We start from the raw sequence: 26,843 nt of genomic DNA, 5'->3' as shown, positions 1-26,843 counted from the left end.
GTCAGCCTATCACTGCGATCGACTGTGATAGGCTTTAGCCTTGTGACACAGTACAGTGCTGCCTTAGATCACAGCGCTGTACCGGTATATTAGATGGCGGTTTCGCCAACTAACAGTCTCCGAGCAATGATTGCTGCTGGGTGACTGAAGGCGGAACTCCGCCTTCCAAGCAGAGATGCACGCGCGTCGGCATGTGCGCTCTCCTGCTAGCCCCATAGAAGGCCGTTCACGCCAATCGGCGTGGAGCGGTCCTGGAGCTGCCGCCACGTTCATGCCAATTGGCGTGGAAGAAGTTAAAGGATACCCGAGGTGACATGATGAGATAGACATGGGTATGTACAGTGCCAAGCACACAAATAACTAGGCTGTGTTCCTTTTTTTCTTTCTCTGCCTGAAAGAGTTAAATATCAGGTATGTAAGTGGCTGACTCAGTCCTAACTCAGACAGGAAGTGACTACAGTGTGACCCTCACTGATAAGAAATTAGAACTCTAAAGCACTTTCCTAGCAGAAAATGGCTTCTGAGAGCAAGACAGAGATAAAAAGGGTCAATAGTTCATAGATTTTAGCTCTGGCATACTTCAATGAATGTGTCATTGCGCAAAAACAATAAAACATAACATAAAACTGTGGAATATATTAAAAAGTAATTTTTAGGAGAAGGAAGATAGATACAATTGTTGTCAGCTGGTGTTGCCGATAATGACCATCTCTGCCAATAATCTGGCGAGTGTACAGCAGCCCCTGGCTACCGCCAGGTCAGTGATCCGCCACACAGTTCAATCTGGCCAAGAGATAGCCGATAGTTTTGTTCTCCCCACTGGCTGCATGATATCACCTCTGTGCTGCTCCGCTGTGAGCACCTCTAGAAACACTGACTGACATGACTGTGTACTCTGTAAAGTGCTGCAGGAGATATCAGTAATATATAAAAGCATAATAAGTAAGTAAAAGTATAAATGTAAGGAAGGGTAAGCTTACCTCCTGATAGAAGAGAGTGAATCGCTGGTCTGGTGAATCATAAATCTGGCCATCTCTCACCAGTGATTCACTCTCTTCTGTTCGGAGGTGAGATAACCCTCCCTTGGTTTTAACCATTTTAACACATTGGAAACATCTTACCCTTTCTACTTTGTAGTGTATCTTTGTTCATAAAACGAGGACAATACGTTTTCGTTTAGTCAGGATAAACTGCAATTGCTTCCTATTATTATTAAGTATTTATATAGTGCTTGCTGATGCAGTGCTGCGCAGAGTACATGTCGGTACTTATCCGTTAGCCGGGCGCATCCTCTAGGTGGCGACAAAACTCCACCAGAGTTACATCTTTCCTTACTATCCATGTCGGCCTGGAGGGGGAATAGTAATTAGCGCCACCTGCCGGATGCGCCCGGCTACCGGATAAGTACCGTCATGTCACACTGACTGTCCTCAGAGGAGCTCACAATCTAATCCTACCATAGTAATAGTCTAATATCCTACGATATTATTATGTATTTACAGTGGTTTGCAAAAGTATTCGGCCCCCTTGAAGTTTTCCACATTTTGTCACATTACTGCCACAAACATGAATCAATTTTATTGGAATTCCACATGAAAGACCAACACAAAGTGGTGTACACATGAGAAGTGGAATGAAAATCATACAGGATTCCAAACATTTTTTTCTACAAATAAATAACTGCAAAGTGGGCTGTGGGTAATTATTTAGCCCCCTTTGGTCTGTGTGAAGTCAGTTGCTCATAGGCACTGCCTGGTGAGTGCTAATGACTAAATAGAGTGCACCTGTGTGTAATCTAATGTCAGTACAATTACAGCTGCTCTGTGACGGCCTCAGAGGTTGTCTGAGAATATTGGGAGCAACAACACCATGAAGTACAAAGAACACACCAGACAGGTCAGGCATAAAGCAAAAAGATTTTCAAAGCCTTGAACATCCCACGGAGCAATCATTCAAGAAATGGAAGGAGTTCAAGCGATCATTCAGAAATGGAAGGAGTATGGCACAACTGTAAACCTACCAAGACAAGGCCGTCCACCTAAACTCACAGGCCAAACAAGGAGAGCGCTGATCAGAAATGCAGTCAAGAGGCCCATGGTGACTCTGGATGAGCTGCAGAGATCTACAGCTCAGGTGGGGGAATCTATCCATAGGACAACTATTAGTCGTGCACTGTACAAAGTTGGCCTTTATGAAAGAATGGCAAGAAGAAAGCCATTGTTAACAGAAAAGCATAAGAAGTCCCGTTTGCAGTTTGCCACAAGCCATGTGGGCGACACAGTAAACATGTGGAAGAAGGTGCTCTGGTCAGATGAGACAAAAAAGGAACTTTTTGGCCAAAATGCAAAACGCTATGTGTGGCGGAAAACTAACACTGCACATCACTCTGAACACACCATCCCCACTGTCAAATATGGTGGTGGCAGCATCATGCTCGGGGGGTGCTTCTCTTCAGCAGGGACAGGGAAGCTGGTCAGAGTTGATGGGAAGATGGATGGAGCCAAATACAGGGCAATCAGGGCAGGAAGAAAACCTCTTGGAGTCTGCAAAAGACTTGAGACTGGGGCGGAGGTTCACCTTCCAGCAGGACAATGACCCTAAACATAAAGCCAGGGCAACAATGGAATGGTTTAAAACTAAACATATCCAGTCAAAGTCCAGATCTAAATCCAATCGAGAATCTGTGGCAAGATCTGAAAACTGCTGTTCACAAACGCTGTCCATCTAATCTGACTGAGCTGGAACTGTTTTGCAAAGAAGAATGGGCAAGGATTTCAGTCTCTAGAAGTGCAAAGCTGGTAGAGACATACCCTAAAAGACTGGCAGCTGTAATTGCAGCAAAAGGTGGTTCTACAAAGTATTGACTCACGGGGCCGAATAATTACGCACACCCCACTTTGCAGTTATGTTTTTTAAAAAAAATGTTTTGAATCATGTAGGATTTTCGTTCCACTTCTCACATGTACACCACTTTGTGTTGGTCTTTCATGTGGAATTCCAATAAAATTGATTCATGTTTGTGGCAGTAATGTGACAAAATATGGAAACTTCAAGGGGGCCAAATAATTTTGCAAACCACTGTATATAGCACTGACATCTTCTGCAGCACTTTACAGAGTACATAGTCATGTCACTTACTGTCCTCAGATTAAGGAGCTCACAATTTACCCTACCATAGTCTAATGTCCTACCATATTATTAATATGTATTTCTATCACTGGCATCTTTTGCAGCACTTTACAGAGAACATAGTCATGTCACTGACTGTCCTCAGAGGAGCTCACAATCTAATCCTACCATAGTCCTCGTCTAATGTTCTATCATATTATTATTATGTATTTACAGTATATAGGACTGACATCTTCTGCAGCACTTTACAGAGAACATAGTCATGTCATTAACTGTCCTCAGAGCAGCGCACAATCTAATCCTACTATAGCCATAGTCTAATGTCCTACTATATTACTGTATACTATATTATTATTATGCATTTATATAGCACTGCCATCTTCTGCAGCACTTTACAGAGTACATAGTCAGATCACTGACTGTCCTCAGAGGAGGTAACAATCTAATCCTACCATAGTTGTAGTCTAATGTCCTAACATAATATTATTATGTATTTATATACGGTAACTTCCGCAGCACTTTGCAGAGGACATAAGTTATGTCACTGACTGTCATCAGAGGAGCTCACAATCTAATCCCTACCATAGTCACAGTCTATTGCCCCTCCTCTAATCATTTCTATTATACATCACAGACATCTTCTGCAGCACTTAACATAGTAGAGAGTATAAGTTTAGAGTGTAATCCAATAGACCACCATGCTGTTGACACTATCGATTAACGTGTTTTTTACCGAGTTTGAGAGAATTCCCTCACAGTGCATCTGTTAACTCTTGTTAACTCTGTGTGTAACTGTGTGTGTGAGAGAAAGCTCTCAGAAGCTGCCTGCTCTTCAGCTGTCTGCAGGAGAGCAGAGGAAATGTAACTTGTTTTAAACATTTGTAATTTTCTGTGACACCACAGCTTTTCATACTTGGTTTTGCTTTCAGGGCAAAATACTCTGTAGTCTGATATGCGAACAACACTGGCTGTGCATTGCAGCAGACACCCCTTCTGAGAATGATTTGTCTCAATATAGCTAAAATCTACACAGAATGAATTAAAGCTTTTGCCTCTGATATTTAACATGAAAAGTAGGAAAATGTTTACACAGCTACATAGATGTTATTTGTACATTGTCATTTTAGAACACTTGGGTATTGATAGTGTTCCAGTCCTTAGATTTTAATGTTCCAGATAGTGTTCCAGTCCTTTTTAGATTTTTAACTTTAAAGTTGGTGTATGAGTGTACTCTCGCCCCTTGCCCGACACCTATTCTCCTTTCAAAAACATCAGGTCAGAGAGGTGCACTGAAAGTTTAATTTCCAAGTATTATCTCTTGCCTAAACCACTTCCTCTGCCTCTTATCTGCTGTGCCTGGGATAAGTCATTTGAAAACCGAAAAAAAAAAATATGCACATTGTGATTTCAAAGTATGGAAACAAACTATTTTTACCTCAAATAGACTTTATTTGTCCTATGCAGTTTGGAAGGGAAACAGAGGTAGAAAGAAAAAATCTAATAAACTGACCATGCAATTGAACACAGTATGAGATGCAGTTATCCCTTCAGAAAGTTCACAGTTTTTACACTGCAGTAAATGGCAGTTTTAGCAAAATCGTAAAGCAGGCTGCAAACCAAGGACAATCAGGTATTCAAAAACAACTTAAATATCTGATACAACTAGGGGGATGGTTGAATCGGAGCCACACTGCCGTTCTCCAGTGATAGGGGGGTCCGGGCTTCTCAGTGGCTTTGCTTTTTATGGTGGACGTCGATGGCTCTCTTTAGGGCCGTGTCTACAACCAGGTCTGGTGCCTTTATGATGTTCTCACAACCGATTTTCGGACACCTGCGGAGACAGGAAGAGGCAGACCACAGTGTACAGTATGTCTGGTGCTGCTGAGAGTAGCAGGAAGTCACCTTGCTGGGTGGACTTTCGGTTTCTGTCAGGTTATTTATATTCCGGAAGGTGGAAAATGCACAATAATAATGAATCTCACGGCAGAGAGCAGGACTCTTCACAGTAGTGCCAGGACAGCAGAGGCATCGTTGGATAATGTAATGGTTAAAGGATACCCGAAGTGACATGTGACATGATGAGATAGACATGGGTATGTACAGTCACAAACACACGAAGTTATCCTGCGCTCCAGCCAAGAGGTCACACTGTCACAGATGGTTCCCCTTTAAGGTTTCCACACTGCAGCGCTCCAGATAGGGGGATTGGCAAAACAACTAAGAAAGAATAGAGCGCGCCATAGTGCATTAAACGTTTTCAGGGTATTTTATTGACACATAAAAGTTCTACTCACAAACATAGGAGTTAAAATCGCATGTCAGCGGGATGCCAGCCGCTTCCCTCAGTGGTGGAGGATGACGCGCTGTGGCCAGCAGCGCGGATACCGATGTCCTGGGCTCCGTTTCGCTCCGTTTCGCTGGGGAGTGGGCGTGGCTGGGTCAGTAAGCGTGTGACGTCATGACGCGTTTCGGCGCACGGCGCCTTCGTCAGATGACGTCTACACGCTGTGCTAGGCTTACTTGTAGTGTTTCCTTGTGTAGTCGCCATGGCGACTGTGGGAAACTCAAAACAACTTTATTGAGCACACATTGTGGGGCATCAAAGCTTGGAGGGGAGGCGTGTGTATAGGTGCATTAGTCAGCACGTCATCCTCCATAGCTGTAAGTAGATTCTCGCTTGAATGGACATAATAGATTACAAAAGAGACCTTATTATAAAAAATTAGATGAAACAGCAATATTAAATATATACATTAATGTTTAAAAACCTGTGCCAACATAAATGGCTAATATTTATATCTCCAATCAGTATTTTCTTATGCGCTGCACATAAGGAGCGGATATTCATTACAGCTAATAACTGTGCAGCTGGCAATTAGTTGTTTACAATCCACCACTAACCTTCAACAATAGGCACCATTGGGTACATGTACTCTAGTCAATGACAGTACATATACAAAACATCATAGAGATTAGATGATCGCTGATCGATACATAAAATTGCTTAAAAGTTACATAAAAATTACATAAAACATACATAAAAAATACTTATAAACCATGATAGTATAAAGAACGTATGTAAATGTACACTTATATATGTGTACATGACTTTTCAAGGTCATTGTGCACATAGAGTCTCTGCGGTAACAGGGGGATTTTGGAGGGATAGGGTGGGGATGGGTGGGCCCTGGGAACGAGGAAGGGGGAGGAAAGGGAGGAAGGGGGGGGGGGGGGAGGGAAAATGACCTGGGGGGGATCAAGAGGAAAAAGTGGGGGGGGGGGGGGGGGGGGGGGAAGGGGTCTGTGGCAATTGGTACGTCCTGTATGGGCGCTTGGTGGCCCATGGCCAGGAGATTAGGGCCTGTGGGAGAACATAGAGGCTAAGGATAGGATCAAAGACTTGCATCCAGGAAAAAAGAAAAATAATGGAGGCCCCGTCAGACCATGCACCCCCCAAAGACCTCCCAGGACTAAAGGAGGCTCAGGTAGAGCATTCACCCCCCAGAAGTTCCCCAAAATCAAGGGAGACCGTGGCAGATCACCTGCCCCCCAGAGGTTCCCTAAAAACAATGAACCCCTCAGGAACACTAACCATACGGTATCTGGGTACCTAGAACGGTTTAGAGAGAGAATGAGGGGAGAGAGAGAGGGTGCTATCCCGAAGAGACGTGAACAAAGTCCGCCCCCACTACCCAGAGCTGAAGCTGACATTAGCGACCCGATAGAAAACATAGAACCAGGTGCTCATGAACAAGGAGCCCAGCTCTCAACCATTAAAGGGTCCTTCCTGAGAGCCATAAGCCCAGAGGGAGGGGTAAGGGACCCTGGCCAGGACCATCATCATTTTTTAGTATCGGGACCCCCTCTAACCCAAGGGAGTTTGAGAAAAAGAGGATTAGAAGAGGTAGAAGGGGGTGTAGAGGAGGGAGAGCCATGCAGAAAAGAAAGGAAAAACGTAGAATCCTTAACAGCTGTCAGTCCACTATAAAGATATTTAATCTGTCTTCCCATGTCTTGACCTCTGATGAAGAATCACTCTTAAGAAAAGGGCTGAATTTTGCCCCTTCAGCCAGGCCCGATGAATTCCAACTTTACAAAGACCTACATAGGTTCATTAGGTCAGTAACCCTCAAACGCTTTTTTGCGTCTAAAAAAGAAGGAGCACAATCCGCCATCACACCATTCAGAAACACAGGGGAGACTCTAATAAGTGAGCATTCGGACACCATCAGCGAACAGAGGGCACCAATGGACAGCAGTGATACCCTGTTTGGAATAGAAGATGATTGGTTACAATATGTGCCTACTGCCAATGTGAAACACACCAGTTTCAGACCACAGTCAGTATTCTATCCCTCCCACTCCAAGGGCCAGTACGTCAATACTTACTACCAAGTAGTTCTAGACCAATTTAAAAATTTATGTAAAGAAGGGTCACAAAACAAACACAATTTGAGTATTGTAGAGAAGAAAGCCCTAAAGCAACTCACGGAAAATAAGGACATTGTGATTAGACAGGCCGACAAAGGGGGAGGGACTGTTGTGTTGAACTTTGAGGATTATGTGAATGAAGGATTAAGACTTTTGACAGATGTTTCAACATACAGACTGCTTCCCGCAGATCCTACCACTACTTATAGGGATGAGTTACAACAATTGGTGAATAAGGCCTATATGAATAACATTGTCAATGAACATGAGAAAAGGTTTCTAATCCCCAATCATCCATCTGTCCCATATTTCTACCACATTCCAAAGATTCACAAAAGTATGACCCAACCTCCAGGAAGACCTATTGTGGCTGGAATGGAGGGGTTGGTATCAAACATATCCTCCTATGTGGACTATTTCTTGCAACCTCTGGTCTTGGAGTCGCAATCCTACACCCGTGATTCCCTGCATGTGATGGACATGTTACAACACTATAGGTGGGACAAAAATTACCTCTGGGCCTCACTAGATGTTACATCACTTTATACTAGTATCCCTCATGAAAAAGGGTTAGAGGCGGTACAGTATTTCCTCACACAGGACTGCTCACTCCCAATTTCACAAGGCCAATTCATCTTAGATTTACTGCAATTCGCTCTCTCACATAACTATTTTAGTTTCATGAATAAGCTGTATTTGCAGATCTGCGGAACATCGATGGGGGCAGGATTCGCCCCTAGTTTCGCCAACCTGTACATGGCCTATTGGGAAAGTCTACAGATTTGGTCTTGTAATCCATTCAGCAAACATTTGGTGTTCTACACAAGATACATCGATGACATCTTGCTTATCTGGGATGGCAGTGCTCAAAAGTTTGATGAATTTCTGGCCTACTGTAATAATAATAACTTCGGGCTGAGCTTCACACATGTCTTGTCCAGTGACAGTCTGGTTTTCTTGGATCTAGAATTATGTGCTAATGATGAGGGCTTGATATGTTCAAAAACACACTTTAAACCCACGGCAGGCAATTCATACCTACATGCGTCTAGCTGCCACAATAGAAAATGGATTCAGAATATCCCAAAAAGTCAATTCTGCAGGCTTAGACGCAACTGTACTTCAGACAAGGATTATATCGAACAGGGCAAGATACTCTCCAAAAAGTTTATCGAAAAAGGCCACAAGTCTGAACATATTAAGAACATATTTGATGAATATAAAGTTAGGCCAGAACCTAAGGAAAATCTTGGAACTGATAATAATAAACATTCTGACTTATCCTTCATCACTAGGTATACAGAAGCCTCAAACCAAATAAAAAATATAGTAGTTCAAAATTGGCCCATTCTGAAGCAAGATCCTATACTAAGAGATATAATCCCAGAACATCCAGCAGTCATTTTTAAAAAAGCTATGTCCTTAAAGAATACCATAGCTCCGAGTAACGTCAAGAGGAGAGTTATGAAACCAGCTAGTATGTTCCCTTCTTTGAAAGGCACGTACAGATGCAATGTCAAAAGATGTGGGTGTTGTCCATTCATCAGCCATAGGGCCACTGAGATAACAGATGGAAATAAACATGTGCATAAACTACAAGACTTTATAAACTGTGGGAGCGACTATGTTGTGTATCTTCTGACCTGTGGGTGTCCAAAATTTTATGTGGGTAGAACGACCAGACCCCTCAGACAAAGATTGGGTGAACACAAAAGGAACATACTGGATGAGGTAGAGAAACATAGTGTCCCACGCCACTTTAAGGAACATCACAACAGTACGGTTGACACACTCAAGATTTTAGGTCTAGAGATGATCCCCAGATCCCTACTACAAGGACAGAGATTCAGAAGGCTCTGTGAGAGGGAAACCTTTTGGATTTTCAAACTGGATACCCTTAGCCCCAAGGGTCTCAATGAAGGCCTTGAGATATCAACGTACCTATGATATACCAATGTTTGTAATATATTGACTAATTGTTCAATCTGATTGACTGCAGCTGTTTATTTCTATGTATACTAATTTGATTCCCTCCCCCTCTCCCTTTCTCTCTTTCTCTTCTTCAGCACTCCCCAAATTAGCAGAACTATACACTAGATGAGGGTGGTAAGTATATTGTACAATAGGCAATGTCCATAGCAGGTTGAAATTTCATTTTCATTTTTTCCCCCCCTATAGGGGGTACAAGGGAATCTCTTTATTGGGAGACCGTTGGTTCCATCCCCCATGGGCATCTTTTGTCAAACATTGCCCAAGAGTTAATCTATAACTCTCCCACAGGCCCTAATCTCCTGGCCATGGGCCACCAAGCGCCCATACAGGACGTACCAATTGCCACAGACCCCTTTCCCCCCCCCCCCCCACTTTTTCCTCTTGATCCCCCCCAGGTCATTTTCCCTCCCCCCCCCCCCCCTTCCTCCCTTTCCTCCCCCTTCCTCGTTCCCAGGGCCCACCCATCCCCACCCTATCCCTCCAAAATCCCCCTGTTACCGCAGAGACTCTATGTGCACAATGACCTTGAAAAGTCATGTACACATATATAAGTGTACATATTTGTACAACCCCTGAATGTGGGGTGTAATAACCCATGAGCATAAATCACCCATCCAGCCCCAGAGAATTTCAGTGCATTGGGGGCGTTCTTTATACTATCATGGTTTATAAGTATTTTTTATGTATGTTTTATGTAATTTTTATGTAACTTTTAAGCAATTTTATGTATCGATCAGCGATCATCTAATCTCTATGATGTTTTGTATATGTACTGTCATTGACTAGAGTACATGTACCCAATGGTGCCTATTGTTGAAGGTTAGTGGTGGATTGTAAACAACTAATTGCCAGCTGCACAGTTATTAGCTGTAATGAATATCCGCTCCTTATGTGCAGCGCATAAGAAAATACTGATTGGAGATATAAATATTAGCCATTTATGTTGGCACAGGTTTTTAAACATTAATGTATATATTTAATATTGCTGTTTCATCTAATTTTTTATAATAAGGTCTCTTTTGTAATCTATTTATGTCCATTCAAGCGAGAATCTACTTACAGCTATGGAGGATGACGTGCTGACTAATGCACCTATACACACGCCTCCCCTCCAAGCTTTGATGCCCCACAATGTGTGCTCAATAAAGTTGTTTTGAGTTTCCCACAGTCGCCATGGCGACTACACAAGGAAACACTACAAGTAAGCCTAGCACAGCGTGTAGACGTCATCTGACGAAGGCGCCGTGCGCCGAAACGCGTCATGACGTCACACGCTTACTGACCCAGCCACGCCCACTCCCCAGCGAAACGGAGCGAAACGGAGCCCAGGACATCGGTATCCGCGCTGCTGGCCACAGCGCGTCATCCTCCACCACTGAGGGAAGCGGCTGGCATCCCGCTGACATGCGATTTTAACTCCTATGTTTGTGAGTAGAACTTTTATGTGTCAATAAAATACCCTGAAAACGTTTAATACACTATGGCGCGCTCTATTCTTTCTTAGTTGTAATGGGTATGTACAGTGCCTAGCACACAAATAACTATGCTGTGTTCCTTTTTTTCTTTCTCTGCCTGAAAGAGTTAAATATCAGGTATGTAAGTGGCTGACTCAGTCCTGGCTCAGACAGGAAGTGACTGCAGTGTGACCCTCACTGATAAGAAATTCCAACTATAAAACACTTTCCTAGCAGAAAATGGCTTCTGAGAGCAAGAAAGAGATCAAAAGGGGAATTTCTTATCAGTGAGGGTCACACTGTAGTCACTTCCTGTCTGAGTCAGCCACTTACATACCTGATATTTAACGCTTTCAGGCAGAGAAAAAAAAAAAAAAAACGAACACAGCATAGTTATTTGTGTGCTAGGCACTGTACATACCCATGTTTATCTCATCATGTCACATGTCACTTCGGGTATCCTTTAAGGCCTCTGACACAGGAGAGAAGTGTTTGAATCTCGGCTCTTCCAGCCAGCACCTATTCAGTAAGGAGACCTCGGGCAAGACTCCTTAACACTGCTACTGCCTATAGAGCGCACCCTAGTGGCTGTAGCCCTGGCAATTTGAGTCTGCCAGGAGAAAAGCGCAATATAAATGTTCTGTGCCTTGTGTCATCAACCCTCGGTCACATCCTCTCCCATCCTTCCAGAACCTGTATGAGCCAAAACCAATTCTGCGTATAACCTCCCGTTTTGTACTTGGTGAAAGTAATTATTCTAATCCCCCCCCCCCCCTGGTGTCGTCAGCAGAGTTACACTTACCTCTCCGATGGTGCGTCTTCACACTTGTCTTCTCTCCATGACACGGCGCTCCTCTCTGTATCTTCTATACCGGGGCGTCAGTGTCATGTGACAAACGGTAGTGGGCGAACACTAGAGGTCTGACGTGTATGCTACGTTGTCTGTAGTGTTTGTCGCATGATACAGGAGACCCAGGAAAGAAGACACAAGGAGGAGCGCTGCCGTCATGGAGAGAAGACACCGGACACGGGAGGAGGTGCACCGGAAGACAGATGAGAGTTAGATCTGCTGCATTGTCTAAAGGTGGCCACACACGATACAATAAAATGATCCGATTTTACAGTAATTTGATAAAAATGATCGTATCTCTCGAAAAAATTGAAAGCTTTTTTTCATTCGACTGAAAAATCCGATCGGATTTCCCGTTTTTTTTCAATTTAAATAGATCCGGAATGCCAGATATTTCTCTTCAACTTCTACTAAAGATTGTATGGTGTGTGTTGGATTGTCAATTTATTAATATACACACCCTAGCAATTTTGTCAGAGTTTACAATCATTTTTTATCACAATTGGGGAAAAATTGAACATACATGTGTGGTACATTGGTCATATTTTTGAAATGTTACAATCAGTCAGAAAAATTGATTGCAATTCTTAAATTGAACAGATATTTAAAAAATTGTATGGTGTGTGGCCACCTTTAGGTTCTCTGTAAGTCTAACACTTTGATCTAAGGGCTCTTTTCCACTATGAAATGTGATCGCGATTGCGTTTCAATTTCCACCATGCGATTGAGCTACTATACTCATTAGAATAAAGCTTAATCCCACACAAAACGCGGCAGGATGAGGATTGCGTTTTGACCAAAATCGCATCGCAATCGGATCGCACTAATGGAAATTGCTGCTGCAGTTTCCATTAGTTTAATGTACCTTGCGATCAGAATCAAAATCAATCAAGTAGTTGAAAAAGGCCCTTAAAGAGAACCAGAGAAAAGGCACCCTCTTGTATTTTACCTTATAAATCAGTGGGAACATGACAGTAAACACCTAATCTGCTCTTTGTTTCATTGGTCTCTGTTTAATCTGACTGTTATCACCTCTGATAAGAATCCCGACTGAGCACTCAGTCTAGCTTTGCTACGGAAAGATTATAGCTGAGTCTGTCTTCTGTGGTGCCTTTTCAAGCCCAAGCCTGCCCCCTTGTGGCTCTGCTATAATGACTCAGCTATAATTATTCCCTGCAAAGCCAGATTGAATGCTCAGTCCGTGATTCTTATGACTGCTGATAACAGACACTTTTAGCAGTGAGGATGAAACAGAGAGCATGGTAAGTGTTTTCTCTAATGTTCTTACTGATATATATGGTAAAATACACAAGGGTGCTTCCTCTCTGGTTCCCTTTAAGGAGCTAATGGTGTTGCTGGATTTCATCCGCCAACAGCGCCCCCTAGCAGCAGCCATTTTTCCTGTAAGTCTATGTCTGACATTGTAACTATGCTAAAGAAAAGGGCAATGTGAGACTGGAAAGGGTTATTTCCTAACTTTGGGGAGTCTGTTCTCCATCCTCGAGTGTTACCGATCTACAAGCATGCCCTCTTGATACGCAGGAGGATGCACACGTCATTCCAGACCAGCAAAGCCTCGCTGTGACCAGAAGAAGTCATATGAAAAGGGAAACACCTGACACGGCCCCCTGGTACAGGGAAGCAGCAGATGACTCTCCTCTCTCGGTATGAAGTGTAGATTGAGGAACTCACCTGGTGTCCTTCCCCTTCGCTCTGTTCCGAGTGATCATGTTCTCGATGGCCGACTTCTCATACGTGTGACCACACGCCCTGTTCTTTACCGGGTCTACCATCTCCATCTGGGGGCAAAACACATTCACACAGTGAGAATTAGAGGAGACACTGACAAGAGGATCACTAGATCGGGCAACCAATAAGGAATAACACGAGAGTCGGGGAGATGAGCAGATATTAATACTACTAGTAGAGTCTGGGTTATCCGGCACTGACAAGGGATCGGCTGATGCTGGATGAGTGTGCTTTCTGGTTGCTTGAGACTCAATGGTAAAAATAGGCATAGCCTATACAGTACTATACTCCACTTTGTATACATACCATGATCTCTGTATTAAATGTGCTGGTTAGTGGAGTTCCAGATAGCCGCGAGCAGGGCCGGCAAGATGAAACATTTGCATCAGGCGGCAGAGATTACAGGGCCAGCAAGTTTGTACTGTGTTTACAGGTGACCACAGTGGAATGGCAGGTGACCACGGTGGAATGTTTGTCTACTGAGAGTTCTAGAGCCAGTAGCAAAGATCTCCGGTCTCCAAGATAACTTGGAGGGGGGGAATTTTGTAGTAAAAGGGCAGGGCTATGTACCAATATACCTATATACTGTATACAGCTATAGGAAATGTTTCTTATGTTGAAACCAGGATTTTTAACATAAAAGTGGTTATCCTGAATAATTTTTCGCATTCTACTATATGTCGTTACAAGGCCTCTTTGAGTCAAAACAATAACAAAATCTTCAATTTCTTGTTTAACTGGTAAACAACAATTCTCAGATGACGAGCATCAAAACTGCAGCGAAGCAAGAATGCCTGTTATGTTAGGTATGGATCCCGCAGCCAATCAGAATAGGGCAGAGCTGAGCAGCAACACCTGTTTCATGTTTATAAAGAATGAAAAAAAAAAAAAAAGTTTTGTGCCTGGAAGAATGATTGTTCCAGGTCTCTAACTTACAAATATGAGTCATCGATTTATTTCTAGAAACCCAGCAAAAAATAAAATATCTTCCTATAATTATGAAAGCTAGCTGTGATATGCAAAGCTGCCAGCTGTATGAGAATTCCCACAGCGGAGAAAAGCGATTCTAAGAACAGAGTATAAATACACAGCTATGCGTCCATATTGTTCTCTCCCCGTATAGAAAGAATAATGTTAGAGTTTAATGGCATGTGCTAAATGGGTTTTTATGTGTATGCAGTTAACAGCTCATTATGTTACATTTATACTGCAAAAAGCTTTTGTAAAAACATTTCTGCTGCTGAAAGATGAGTACTCTGCCTGCAGCACCCTGTCTAATGTCTACTCTGCCTGCAGCACACTGTCCAGTGTCTACTCTGCCTGCAGCACCCTGTCCAGTGTCTACTCTGCCTGCAGCACACTGTCCAGTGTCTACTCTGCCTGCAGCACACTGTCCAGTGTCTACTCTGCCTGCAGCACACTGTCCAGTGTCTACTCTGCCTGCAGCACACTGTCCAGTGTCTACTCTGCCTGCAGCACACTGTCCAGTGTCTACTCTGCCTGCAGCACACTGTCCAGTGTCTACTCTGCCTGCAGCACACTGTCCAGTGTCTACTCTGCCTGCAGCACACTGTCCAGTGTCTACTCTGCCTGCAGCACACTGTCCAGTGTCTACTCTGCCTGCAGCACACTGTCCAGTGTCTACTCTGCCTGCAGCACACTGTCCAGTGTCTACTCTGCCTGCAGCACACTGTCCAGTGTCTACTCTGCCTGCAGCACCCTGTCCAGTGTCTACTCTGCCTGCAGCACCCTGTCCAATGTCTACTCTGCCTGCAGCACCCTGTCTAATGTCTACACTGCCTGCAGCACCCTGTCCAATGTCTACTCGGCCTGCAGCACCCTGTCCAATGTCTACTCTGCCTGCAGCACCCTGTCCAATGTCTACACTGCCTGCAGCACCCTGTCTAATGTCTACACTGCCTGCAGCACCCTGTCCAATGTCTACTCTGCCTGCAGCACCCTGTCCAATGTCTACACTGCCTGCAGCACCCTGTCCAATGTCTACTCTGCCTGCAGCACGCGGTCCAATATCTATTCTGCCTGCAGCACTGTGTCCAATGTCTACTCTGCCTGCAGCACTCTGTCCAATGTCTACACTGCCTGCAGCACGCTGTCCAATGTCTACTCTGCTTGCAGCATGCTGTCCAATGTCTTCTCTGCCTGCAGCACACTGTCCAATGTCTCACTGCCTGCAGCACGCTGTCAAATGTCTACTCTGCCTGCAGCACGCTGTCCAATGTCTACTCTGCCTGCAGCACCCTATCCAATGTCAACTCTGCCTGCAGCACTGTGTCCAATGTCTACTCTGCCTGCTGCACGCTGTCCAATGTCTACTCTGCCTACAGCACGCTGTCCAATGTCTACTTTGCATGCAGCACCCTGTCCAATGTCTACTCTGCATGCAGCACCCTGTCCAATGTCTACTCTGCCTGCAGCACCCTGTCTAATGTCTACTCTTCCTGCTGCACGCTGTCCAATGTCTACTCTGCCTGCAGCACCCTGTCCAATGACCACACTGCCTGCAGCACCCTGTCCAATGACCACACTGCCTGCAGCACCCTGTCCAATGTCTACTCTGCCTGCAGCACGCTGTCCAATGTCTACTCTGCCTGCAGCACCCTGTCCAATGTCTACTCTGCCTGCAGCACCCTATCCAATGTCAACTCTGCCTGCAGCACCCTGTCCAATGTCTACTCTGCATGCAGCACCATATCCAATGTCAACTCTGCCTGCAGCACCCTGTCTAATGTCTACTCTGCCTACAGCACTCTGTCCAATGTCTACTTTGCATGCAGCACCCTGTCCAATGTCTACTCTGCATGCAGCACCATGTCCAATGTCTACTCTGCCTGCAGCACCCTGTCTAATGTTTACTCTGCCTGCAGCACGCTGTCCAATGTCTACTCTGCCTGCAGCACCCTGTCTAATGTCTACTCTTCCTGCTGCACGCTGTCCAATGTCTACTCTGCCTGCAGCACCCTGTCCAATGTCTACTCTGCCTGCAGCACCCTGTCCAATGTCTACTCTGCCTGCAGCACCCTGTCTAATGTCTACACTGCCTGCAGCACCCTGTCCAATGTCTACACTGCCTGCAGTACCCTGTCCAATGTCTACACTGCCTGCAGCACCCTGTCCAATGTCTACTCTGCCTGCAGCACCCTGTCTAATGTCTACACTGCCTGCAGCACACACTTATACCTATGAGGGAACACCAGCTTGGGGTCACGTTAGGCAGCACGATATCAAACCGCTGTGCACCTGATTGAGCACTTGCGACCGAGATTTTTCCGCCATTCCCGATCATCCTTTTAGACCACTTTCATCCAGAAATTATTGAAAGATTGATCGGTGGCCAAGTTATGGCATTGATTCTCTTCTGATTTGATACAATTATCAGATTGGAAGGTTGAATGGGCTGCAATATCATGTAATGTATGGACACCCTTATAGTATATAAACAGTAGTAATGAGGCACCCCAGGGCTTACTCCAAAACTGCTGCCGTAACCAGACAGATCCTATGTTCACAGAAATGCAGTGGAAATATGTCACAGCGCTGGTGTAGCTCAAATCTGCACAGCCAAGGATGTAATAAGCTTGCGGTATCTCTTGTCCACACCCACACCTATACGCACTCCCAGTGCAAAGGAAAAATCAGAGAGATCTCTCTCAGTGGGTAGATAAGATGAATTCGCTTTATTTCACAAAGAGACATAAAGAAGCATAAGGGTACACTCACATCAAGAGGGTCCTATTCCAACAGGACATAGTCATAGTGTAGTCTAGCCCACTCGGGGAGTGGGTGTGGACAAGAGAGAACGCAAGCTTATTACATCCTTGGCTGTGCAGATTTGAGCTACACCAGCGCTGTGACATATTTTCACCCTTATAATATATAGACACCCATATAATTAACAAAAGTCTCTAGTTTTTTTTCTTTTTTTTGTGTCAGGCTGTTTCTTTTATCTGCTATTGGGTCATGTTTGCTTTGAATGCTTCTTGTGAGTAACAGGAGGTGGTGAGTCACCAGCGTCAGCGCACACAGCAGCAGAACATACCTGAGTAATGGGACAAGTGAAGTTGGCAATACTCTGGGTGACGGCGATCTCTTCATCCTCGTCTTCAAACGGAGCCTCTGCGTCATCAGAAGACACGCCCACTGCAAGGCAAAGGGGAGGGTCAGTGACATCACAAGATCCTGAGCCTCTGCGTCATCAGAGGAAACGCCCACTGCAAGGCAAAGGGGAGGGTCAGTAACATCACAACAGTCTGAGCCTCTGCATCATCAGAGGAGAAGCCCACTGCAAGGCAAAGGGGATGGTCAGTAACATCAACAGTCTGAGCCTGTGCATCATCAGGGGACACGCCCACTGCAAGGCAAAGGGGAGGGTCAGTAACATCACATCAGCCTAGGCTCAACACACACCATACAATCTTGGTTGTTCAATCTTAACACTTTCATGTAGTATAAGAGCTTATCCAAGCAATTATTCAAGGTATTTTCAAATCTGTTGGCCCTTATACTACATAGATTTGGTAAATCTGTACAACCAAGATTGTATGGTGTGTTGAGCTTAAAGGTGGCCACACACCATACAATTTAAAAAAAAAATATCTGTTCAATTCAAGAATTGCAATAAATTTTCTGACTGATTGTAACATTTCAAAAATCTGACCAATGTCCAACACACCTATGTTCAGTTGTTCCTCAATTATGATAAAAATGATTGGAAACTCTGAGAAAATTGCCTGGGTGTATATCCACTTCGGGACCACAGTCTTTTCGCCCCTTAAGGACCAGAGCCTTTTTCTCCATTCAGACCACTGCAGCTTTCACGGTTTATTGCTCGGTCATACAACCTACCACCTAAATGAATTTTACCTCCTTTTCTTGTCACTAATACAGCTTTCTTTTGATGCTATTTGATTGCTGCTGCGAGTTTTACTTTTTATTATATTCATCAAAAAAGACATGAATTTTGTCAAAAAAATGACTTTTTTAACTTTCTGTGCTGACATTTTTCAAATAAAGTAAAATTTCCTATACATTTGAGCGCGAAAGTTATTCTGCTACATGTCTTTGATAAAAAAAAAAACATTCAGTGTATATTTATTGGATTGGGTAAAAGTTATAGCGTTTACAAACTATGGTGCCAAAAGTGAATTTTCCCATTTTCAAGCATCTCTGACTTTTCTGCGCACCTGTCATGTTTCATGAGGGGCTAAAATTCCAGGATAGTACAAATACCCCCCAAATGACCCCATTTTGGAAAGAAGACATCCCAAAGTATTCAGTGAGAGGCATGGTGAGTTCATAGAAGATTTTATTTTTTGTCACAAGTTAGCGGAAAATGACAGTTTGTGACAAAAAAAAAAAAAAAAAAAAGTTTCCATTTCTTCTAACTTGCGACAAAAAAAAATGAAATCTGCCACGGACTCACTATGCTCCTCTCTGAATACCTTGAAGTGTCTACTTTCCAGAATGGGGTCATTTGTGGGGTGTGTTTACTGTCCTGGCATTTGGGGGGTGCCTAATTGTAAGCACCCCTGTAAAGCCTAAAGATGCTCATTGGACTTTGGGCCCCTTAGCGCAGTTAGGCCGCAAAAAAGTGCCACACATGTGGTATTGCCGTACTCAGGAAAAGTAGTATAATGTGTTTTGGGGTGTATTTTTACACATACACATGCTGGGTGGGAGAAATATCTCCGTAAATGACAATTTTTTTATTTTTTTTACACACAATTGTCTATTTATAGAGATATTTCTCCCACTCAGCATGGGTATGTGGAAAAATACACCCCAAAACACATTATACTACTTCTCCTGAGTACGGCGATACCACATGTGTGGCACTTTTTTGCACCCTAACTGCGCTAAGGGGCCCAAAGTCCAATGAGTACCTTTAGGATTTCACAGGTCATTTTGAGACATTTCGTTTCAAGACTACTCCTCACGGTTTAGGGCCCCTAAAATGCCAGGACAGTATAGGAACCCCACAAATTACCCCATTTTAGAAAGAAGACACCCCAAGGTATTCCGTTAGATGTATGGTGAGTTCATAGAAGATTTTTTTTTTTTGTCACAAGTTAGCGGAAATTGATTGTAATTGTTTTTTTTCACAAAGTGTCATTTTCCGCTAACTTGTGACAAAAAATAAAATCTTCTATGAACTCGCCATTCTCCTAACGGAATACCTTGGGGTGTCTTCTTTCTAAAATGGAGTCATTTGTGGGGTTCCTATACTGCCCTGGCATTTTAGGGGCCCTAAACCGTGAGGAGTAGTCTTGAAACCAAATGTGGCAAAATGACCTGTGAAATCCTAAAGGTACTCATTGGACTTTGGGCCCCTTAGCGCACTTAGGGTGCAAAAAAGTGCCACACATGTGGTACCGCCGTACTCAGGAGAAGTAGTATAATGTGTTTTGGGGTGTATTTTTACACATACCCATGCTGGGTGGGAGAAATATCTCTGTAAATGACAATTATTTGATTTTTTTTACACACAATTGTCCATTTACAGAGAGATTTCTCCCACCCAGCATGGGTATGTATAAAAATACACCCCAAAACACATTATACTACTTCTTCTGAGTACGGCGATACCACATGTGTGACACTTTTTTGCAACCTAGGTGCGCTAAGGGGCCTAACGTCCTATTCACAGGTCATTTTGAGGCATTTGGATTCTAGACTACTCCTCACGGTTTAGGGCCCCTAAAATGCCAGGGCAGTATAGGAACCCCACAAGTGACCCCATTTTAGAAAGAAGACACCCCAAGGTATTCTGTTAGGAGTATGGTGAGTTCATAGAAGATTTTTTTTTTGTCACAAGTTAGCGGAAAATGACACTTTGTGAAAAAAAAAACAATACATATCAATTTCCGCTAACTTGTGACAAAAAATAAAATCTTCTATGAACTCATCATACACCTAAAAGAATACCTTGGGGTGTCTTCTTTCTAAAATGGGGTCACTTGTGGGGTTCCTATACTGCCCTGGCATTTTAGGGGCCCTAAACCGTGAGGAGTAGTCTTGAACCCAAATGTCTCAAAATGACCTGTGAAATCCTAAAGGTACTCATTGGACTTTGGGCCCCTTAGCACAGTTAGGCTGCAAAAAAGTGTCACACATGTGGTATCGCCGTACTCAGAAGAAGTAGTATAATGTGTTTTGTGGTGTATTTTTACATATAACCATGCTGGGTGGGAGAAATATCTCTGTAAATGACACATTTTTGATTTTTTTTACACACAATTGTCCATTTACAGAGAGATTTCTCCCACCCAGCATGGGTATGTGTAAAAATACACCACAAAACACATTATACTACTTCTCCTGAGTATGGCGATACCACATGTGTGACACTTTTTTGCAGCCTAGGTGCGCTAAGGGGCCCAACGTCCTATTCACAGGTCATTTTGAGGCATTTGTTTTCTAGACTACTCCTCACGGTTTAGGGCCCCTAAAATGCCAGGGCAGTATAGGAACCCCACAAGTGACCCCATTTTAGAAAGAAGACACCCCAAGGTATTCCGTTAGGGGTATGGTGAGTTCATAGAAGATTTTATTTTTTCTCACAAGTTAGTGAAAAATGACACTTTGTGAAAAAAACAATAACAATCCAATTTCCGCTAACTTTTGACAAAAAATAAAATATTCTATGAACTCATCATACACCTAACAGAATACCTTGGGGTGTCTTCTTTCTAAAATGGGGTCACTTGTGGGGTTCCTATACTGCCCTGGCATTTTACGGGCCCAAAACTGTGAGTAGTCTGGAAACCAAATTTCTCAAAATGACTGTTCAGGGGTATAAGCATCTGCAAATTTTGATGACAGGTGGTCTATGAGGGGGCAAATTTTGTGGAATCGGTCATAAGCAGGGTGGCCTCTTAGATGACAGGATGTATTGGGCCTGATCTGATGGATAGGAGTGCTAGGGGGGTGACAGGAGGTGATTGATGGGTGTCTCAGGGGGCGGTTAGAGGGGAAAATAGATGCAATCAATGCACTGGGGAGGTGATCGGAAGGGGGTCTGAGGGGGATCTGAGGGTTTGGCCGAGTGATCAGGAGCCCACACGGGGCAAATTAGGGCCTGATCTGATGGGTAGGTGTGCTAGGGGGTGACAGGAGGTGATTGATGGGTGTCTCAAGGTGTGATTAGAGGGGGGAAATAGATGCAAGCAATGCACTGGCGAGGTGATCAGGGCTGGGGTCTGAGGGCGTTCTGAGGTGTGGGCGGGTGATTGGGTGCCCGCAAGGGGCAGATTAGGGTCTAATCTGATGGGTAACAGTGACAGGTGGTGATAGGGGGTGATTGATGGGTAATTAGTGGGTGTTTAGAGGAGAGAATAGATGTAAACAATGGATTTGGGAGGTGATCTGATGTCGGATCTGCGGGCGATCTATTGGTGTGGGTGGGTGATCAGATTGCCCGCAAGGGGCAGGTTAGGGGCTGATTGATGGGTGGCAGTGACAGGGGGTGATTGATGGGTGGCAGTGACAGGGGGTGATTGATGGGTGATTGACAGGTGATCAGTGGGTTATTACCCGGAATAACAGATGTAAATATTGCACGGGCAAATTGATAAGGGGGGGGGTCTGAGGGCAATCTGAGCGTGTGGGCGGGTGATTGGGTGCCGCAAGGGGCAGATTAGGGTCTAATCTGATGGGTAACAGTGACAGGTGGTGATAGGGGGTGATTGATGGGTAATTAGTGGGTGTTTAGAGGAGAGAATAGATGTAAACAATTGATTTGGGAGGTGATCTGATGTCGGATCTGCGGGCGATCTATTGGTGTGGGTGGGTGATCAGATTGCCCGCAAGGGGCAGGTTAGGGGCTGATTGATGGGTGGCAGTGACAGGGGGTGATTGATGGGTGGCAGTGACAGGGGGTGATTGATGGGTGATTGACAGGTAATCAGTGGGTTATTACAGGGGAGAACAGATGTAAATATTGCACGGGCGAATTGATAAGGGGGGGGTCTGAGGGCAATCTGAGCGTGTGGGCAGGTGATTGGGTGCCCGCAAGGGGCAGATTAGGGTCTAATCTGATGGGTAACAGTGACAGGTGGTGATAGGGGGTGATTGATGGGTAATTAGTGGGTGTTTAGAGGAGAGAATAGATGTAAACAATGGATTTGGGAGGTGATCTGATGTCGGATCTGCGGGCGATCTATTGGTGTGGGTGGGTGATCAGATTGCCCGCAAGGGGCAGGTTAGGGGCTGATTGATGGGTGGCAGTGACAGGGGGTGATTGATGGGTGGCAGTGACAGGGGGTGATTGATGGGTGATTGACAGGTAATCAGTGGGTTATTACAGGGGAGAACAGATGTAAATATTGCACGGGCGAATTGATAAGGGGGGGGTCTGAGGGCAATTGAGCGTGTGGGCAGGTGATTGGGTGCCCGCAAGGGGCAGATTAGGGTCTAATCTGATGGGTAACAGTGACAGGTGGTGATAGGGGGTGATTGATGGGTAATTAGTGGGTGTTTAGAGGAGAGAATAGATGTAAACAATGGATTTGGGAGGTGATCTGATGTCGGATCTGCGGGCGATCTATTGGTGTGGGGGGGTGATCAGATTGCCCGCAAGGGGCAGATCAGGGGCTGATTGATGGGTGGCAGTGACAGGGGGTGATTGACGGGTGATTGACAGGTGATTGACAGGTGATTGACAGGTGATCAGGGGGGATAGATGCATACAGTACACGGGGGGGGGGGGGGGGTCTGGGGGGGGTCTGGGGAGAATCTGAGGGGTGGGGGGGTGATCAGGAGGGAGTAGGGGGCAGATTAGGGACTTAAAAAAAAAATAGCGTTGACAGATAGTGACAGGGAGTGATTGATGGGTGATTAGGAGGGTGACTGGGTGCAAACAGTGGTCTAGGGGGTGGGCAGGGGGGGGTCTGAGGGGTGCTGTGGGCGATCAGGGGGCAGGGGGGGGGAAATCAGTGTGCTTGGGTGCAGACTAGGGTGGCTGCAGCCTGCCCTGGTGGTCCCTCGGACACTGGGACCACCAGGGCAGGAGGCAGCCAGTATAATAGGCTTTGTATACATTACAAAGCCTATTATACACTGTTGCAGCGGCGATCCGGATGCCAGTAACCCGCCGGCGCTTCCGAACGGCCGGCGGGTTACGGCGAACGGGGGGCGGAGCCAGTCCCCGGCGGCTGATCGCGTCACGAATGACGCGATCGCCGCATAGCCACTCCCGCAGCCGCCCCCGCCGATGGGCGTATTGCGGTCGTTTGGGACCGGTCTTTGCCGCCGCCCATCGGCTGGGGGCGGTCGGCAAGTGGATATAGTAATACATTGACAATCTACCACACACCATTCAATTTTCATAAAAATTGATCAGAAAAATCCACCATTTACGATCAACTTTTATGGAATTAAAACGGGAAATCCAGCGTTTACATATTAGCTGTGTGCGCCAAGACTGCTGAATTTCTGTGCGTCTGTTTCTATGTTTTTTTCAGATTTTCATAAAAATCAAATGTTTGTGTATAGTACCTTGAAAAACAAATCGACCAAATGGAATAAACGATCGAACGTCTCTGATCCCAAAAATTGTACTGTGTGTGGGCACCATTAGGATGAGGCACTCACAAGACTCTTTAGCTGACTTTGTATATACCCAAGGAAACTGGTATAACCCGTAAAATGTGTTGATCAAAAAAAGTTTGTTCCAGCACATTGTCCACCTTTCATTGGGAGGTAAGTGACACATGCATATTCTATTTCTATTTCAACATTGCGATTTCTTGCTTGACCTGTACAATCCTCATCTTACCCATTTCAGCCTAGGCCCCTTGGGAAAGAGAACACTGGCATCCACTAAAGCCAGCTTCCCGCTGGGCACGTTTGTACCAGTTGCCAGCAGTTGTGTATCTGCAAGGAACCAAACCAGCAAGGGGTTTTGCACTGGAGCCCACAGATCCATTCACACCAGTGTAATTACGTACAAATGCAAACACACTGCTAGAGATATGCTAAGGTTGGAGTGAGCATATGATGTCTCCCACCATGCATCAAGGGATAATTTGCATATTCAGCAGTGATGCATCATGGGAGACATCACATGCTCAAATACCTTCTGTTTTAAGAAGGCAAACTTTTGTTCAGCATATAAAAACAAGGAACACCCAGAGCCCCAATAGTGTAATATGTACTGGTAAATGGTTACTAGATAGAGTAAGTATAAATACTCACAAACCAGGGTTACCATTAGGCAACCACTGTAAAGGCAGGTGGGGAGATTTTCCTGACCCCACTCAGGAATAAGAAGTCGCTCTCTGTAGATGAGAAAAAGGGGGTTCAACCCTTTATTATGGCCTCAATATTATGCAGGAGAACAGAGGCGCCAAAAGGATAAAAGGAAGCTAAATGAGCTTAAAAACCAAATTCTTGGTAAATAGAGGAGGTAGTGGTGGACTTACCTCCTCCAAGTAGACACACAACAACTGTAGTAAAGACAGTTAATATATTTTATTTATGAACTCCAATTATGCAACGCGTTTTGCAGGTTTGATCCCGCTTCATCGGGCAATAACAACGGAGAAATAGCATATGTGCTCAGTAGAAGAGCCAGGCACCTTCTGTTCAGCATATTTGGTATTTCAGCAGCTTCTGCAGAGGGTTGGGGTGTATGTCCCTTCTCAGCTTCCTGTCACACTGAACTGCCCTCAGATTTTGTAATGATGTCCCATTACCAAATCTCCCCCCCCCCCCCCCCCCCCGTCTTTATTTCTTGCGCACCTAATAATTGGCCACAAGTGGATAACCTATGACCTCCCAACTACTCGGGAATGGAGGACGATTCTGCATATGATAACGCTATGAATCTATGATTAGAATGTGTTGGGGGAGCAAATTAATTGTTAAATGTCCTGATATGCTGTATTATATATGTAGACTATTGTTGTGCTATGTAGTGTTTGAAGATGTTCATGTACATTTATAATGCGGACATATCAACCTTTTATTGTGCTAATAAACTGGTTAAAGAGAAACTCCAACTAAGAATTGAACTTTATCCCAATCAGTAGCTGATACCCCCTTTTACATGAGAAATCTATTCCTTTTCACAAACAGACCATCAGGGGGCGCTGTATGGCTGATATTGTGGTGAAACCCCTCCCACAAGAAACTCTGAGGACCATGGTACTCCTGGCAGTTTCCTGTCTGTGAACCTTGTTGCATTGTGGGAAATAGCTGCTTACAGCTGTTTCCAACGACCAAAACAGCATGCAGCAGCTACATCACCTGCCAACAGTAAAAATGTCACCATGTGATAAATGTCAGAATGTAAATTAGGGATTTAAAACATTTTAGAATGGGCAAACACTAACTAAATCATTTATACATAATTATTGTAAAAATGAAGCACTTTTTTAATACATTATTTTCACTGGAGTTCCTCTTTAAGTGAATTTTTTCCCCTCACCTTGGATTTAAAGGATGCCTCCGGGTAGGCTGAGGCAGTGCAGGGGCAGAGAGGCTTTCCTGGAAGGCTGAACTGTAGGTATTATAAAGCTGTGTAATCTGACTTTGGGAAAAGTGAAGCAATACTCTGCTGTGTCATCCTGAGCTGGGTGATTTTCTGCACTGTCATTGGCCAGAAATCCGCTGTGGCCCGGCTACATTCCTCACACACTCACTTCTTGTAAATGGGTAAAAAACAAGCAGCTACCTCAGGCATGGATGACTGAGATGTGGGCCAAAGGGATTGCTTAAAGGATACCCGAAGTGACAAGTGACATGATGAGATAGACATGTGTATGTACAGTGCCAAGCGCACAGATAACTATGCCGCGTTCCTTTTTTTTCAAAAATGTACGCATTGAACCAGTAACGCATAAAAATGTATGTGTTAATGTTCCTGAACCAGCGGAAATGCGTAAAAGTGTACGCAATGCGGCCCGCCGACCCCGAGGTCGGCAAAAACTAAACTAGCTGACGGAGGGGGGCCAGAGCAGCAGTCAGCGACTATGAGGGTACAGGATGGCTGCATGGGGCTGGGAGAAGCCCCAGGTAAGGGAAACTCATTTTTTTTTTGCCCGATAACTCCTTTAAGTACAGTTAACCACCCTGGCGTTCTGATTAAATCGCCAGGGTGGCTGCGGGAGGGTTTTTTTTAAATAAAAAAAAAACTATTTCATGCAGCCAACTGAAAGTTGGCTGCATGAAAGCCCACTAGAGGGCGCTCCGGAGGCGATCTTCCGATCGCCTCCGGCGGC

The 26,843-nt window shown here is 44.7% G+C and overlaps 1 protein-coding gene across 1 annotated transcript in view; it reads right to left on the bottom strand.

Annotated features, from left to right (window-relative positions):
• Positions 1-4,557: 4,557 nt before the first annotated feature.
• NSMCE2 (NSE2 (MMS21) homolog, SMC5-SMC6 complex SUMO ligase) overlaps positions 4,558-26,843 on the bottom strand; it is a 305,269-nt gene continuing 282,983 nt past the window's right edge. The window contains exons 5-7 of the mRNA XM_068238021.1: positions 17,663-17,763; positions 13,549-13,655; positions 4,558-4,960 (exon numbers count right to left, since the gene is read on the bottom strand). Coding sequence (XP_068094122.1) covers positions 4,855-4,960; positions 13,549-13,655; positions 17,663-17,763 — 314 coding nt within the window. The 3' untranslated portion in view covers positions 4,558-4,854. The remainder of the gene's footprint in view (positions 4,961-13,548; positions 13,656-17,662; positions 17,764-26,843) is intronic.

The sequence above is a fragment of the Hyperolius riggenbachi genome, chromosome 5 (assembly GCF_040937935.1).
Source record: "Hyperolius riggenbachi isolate aHypRig1 chromosome 5, aHypRig1.pri, whole genome shotgun sequence".
Lineage (NCBI taxonomy): Eukaryota > Metazoa > Chordata > Amphibia > Anura > Hyperoliidae > Hyperolius > Hyperolius riggenbachi.
This window is presented reverse-complemented; position numbering and strand designations above follow the sequence as displayed.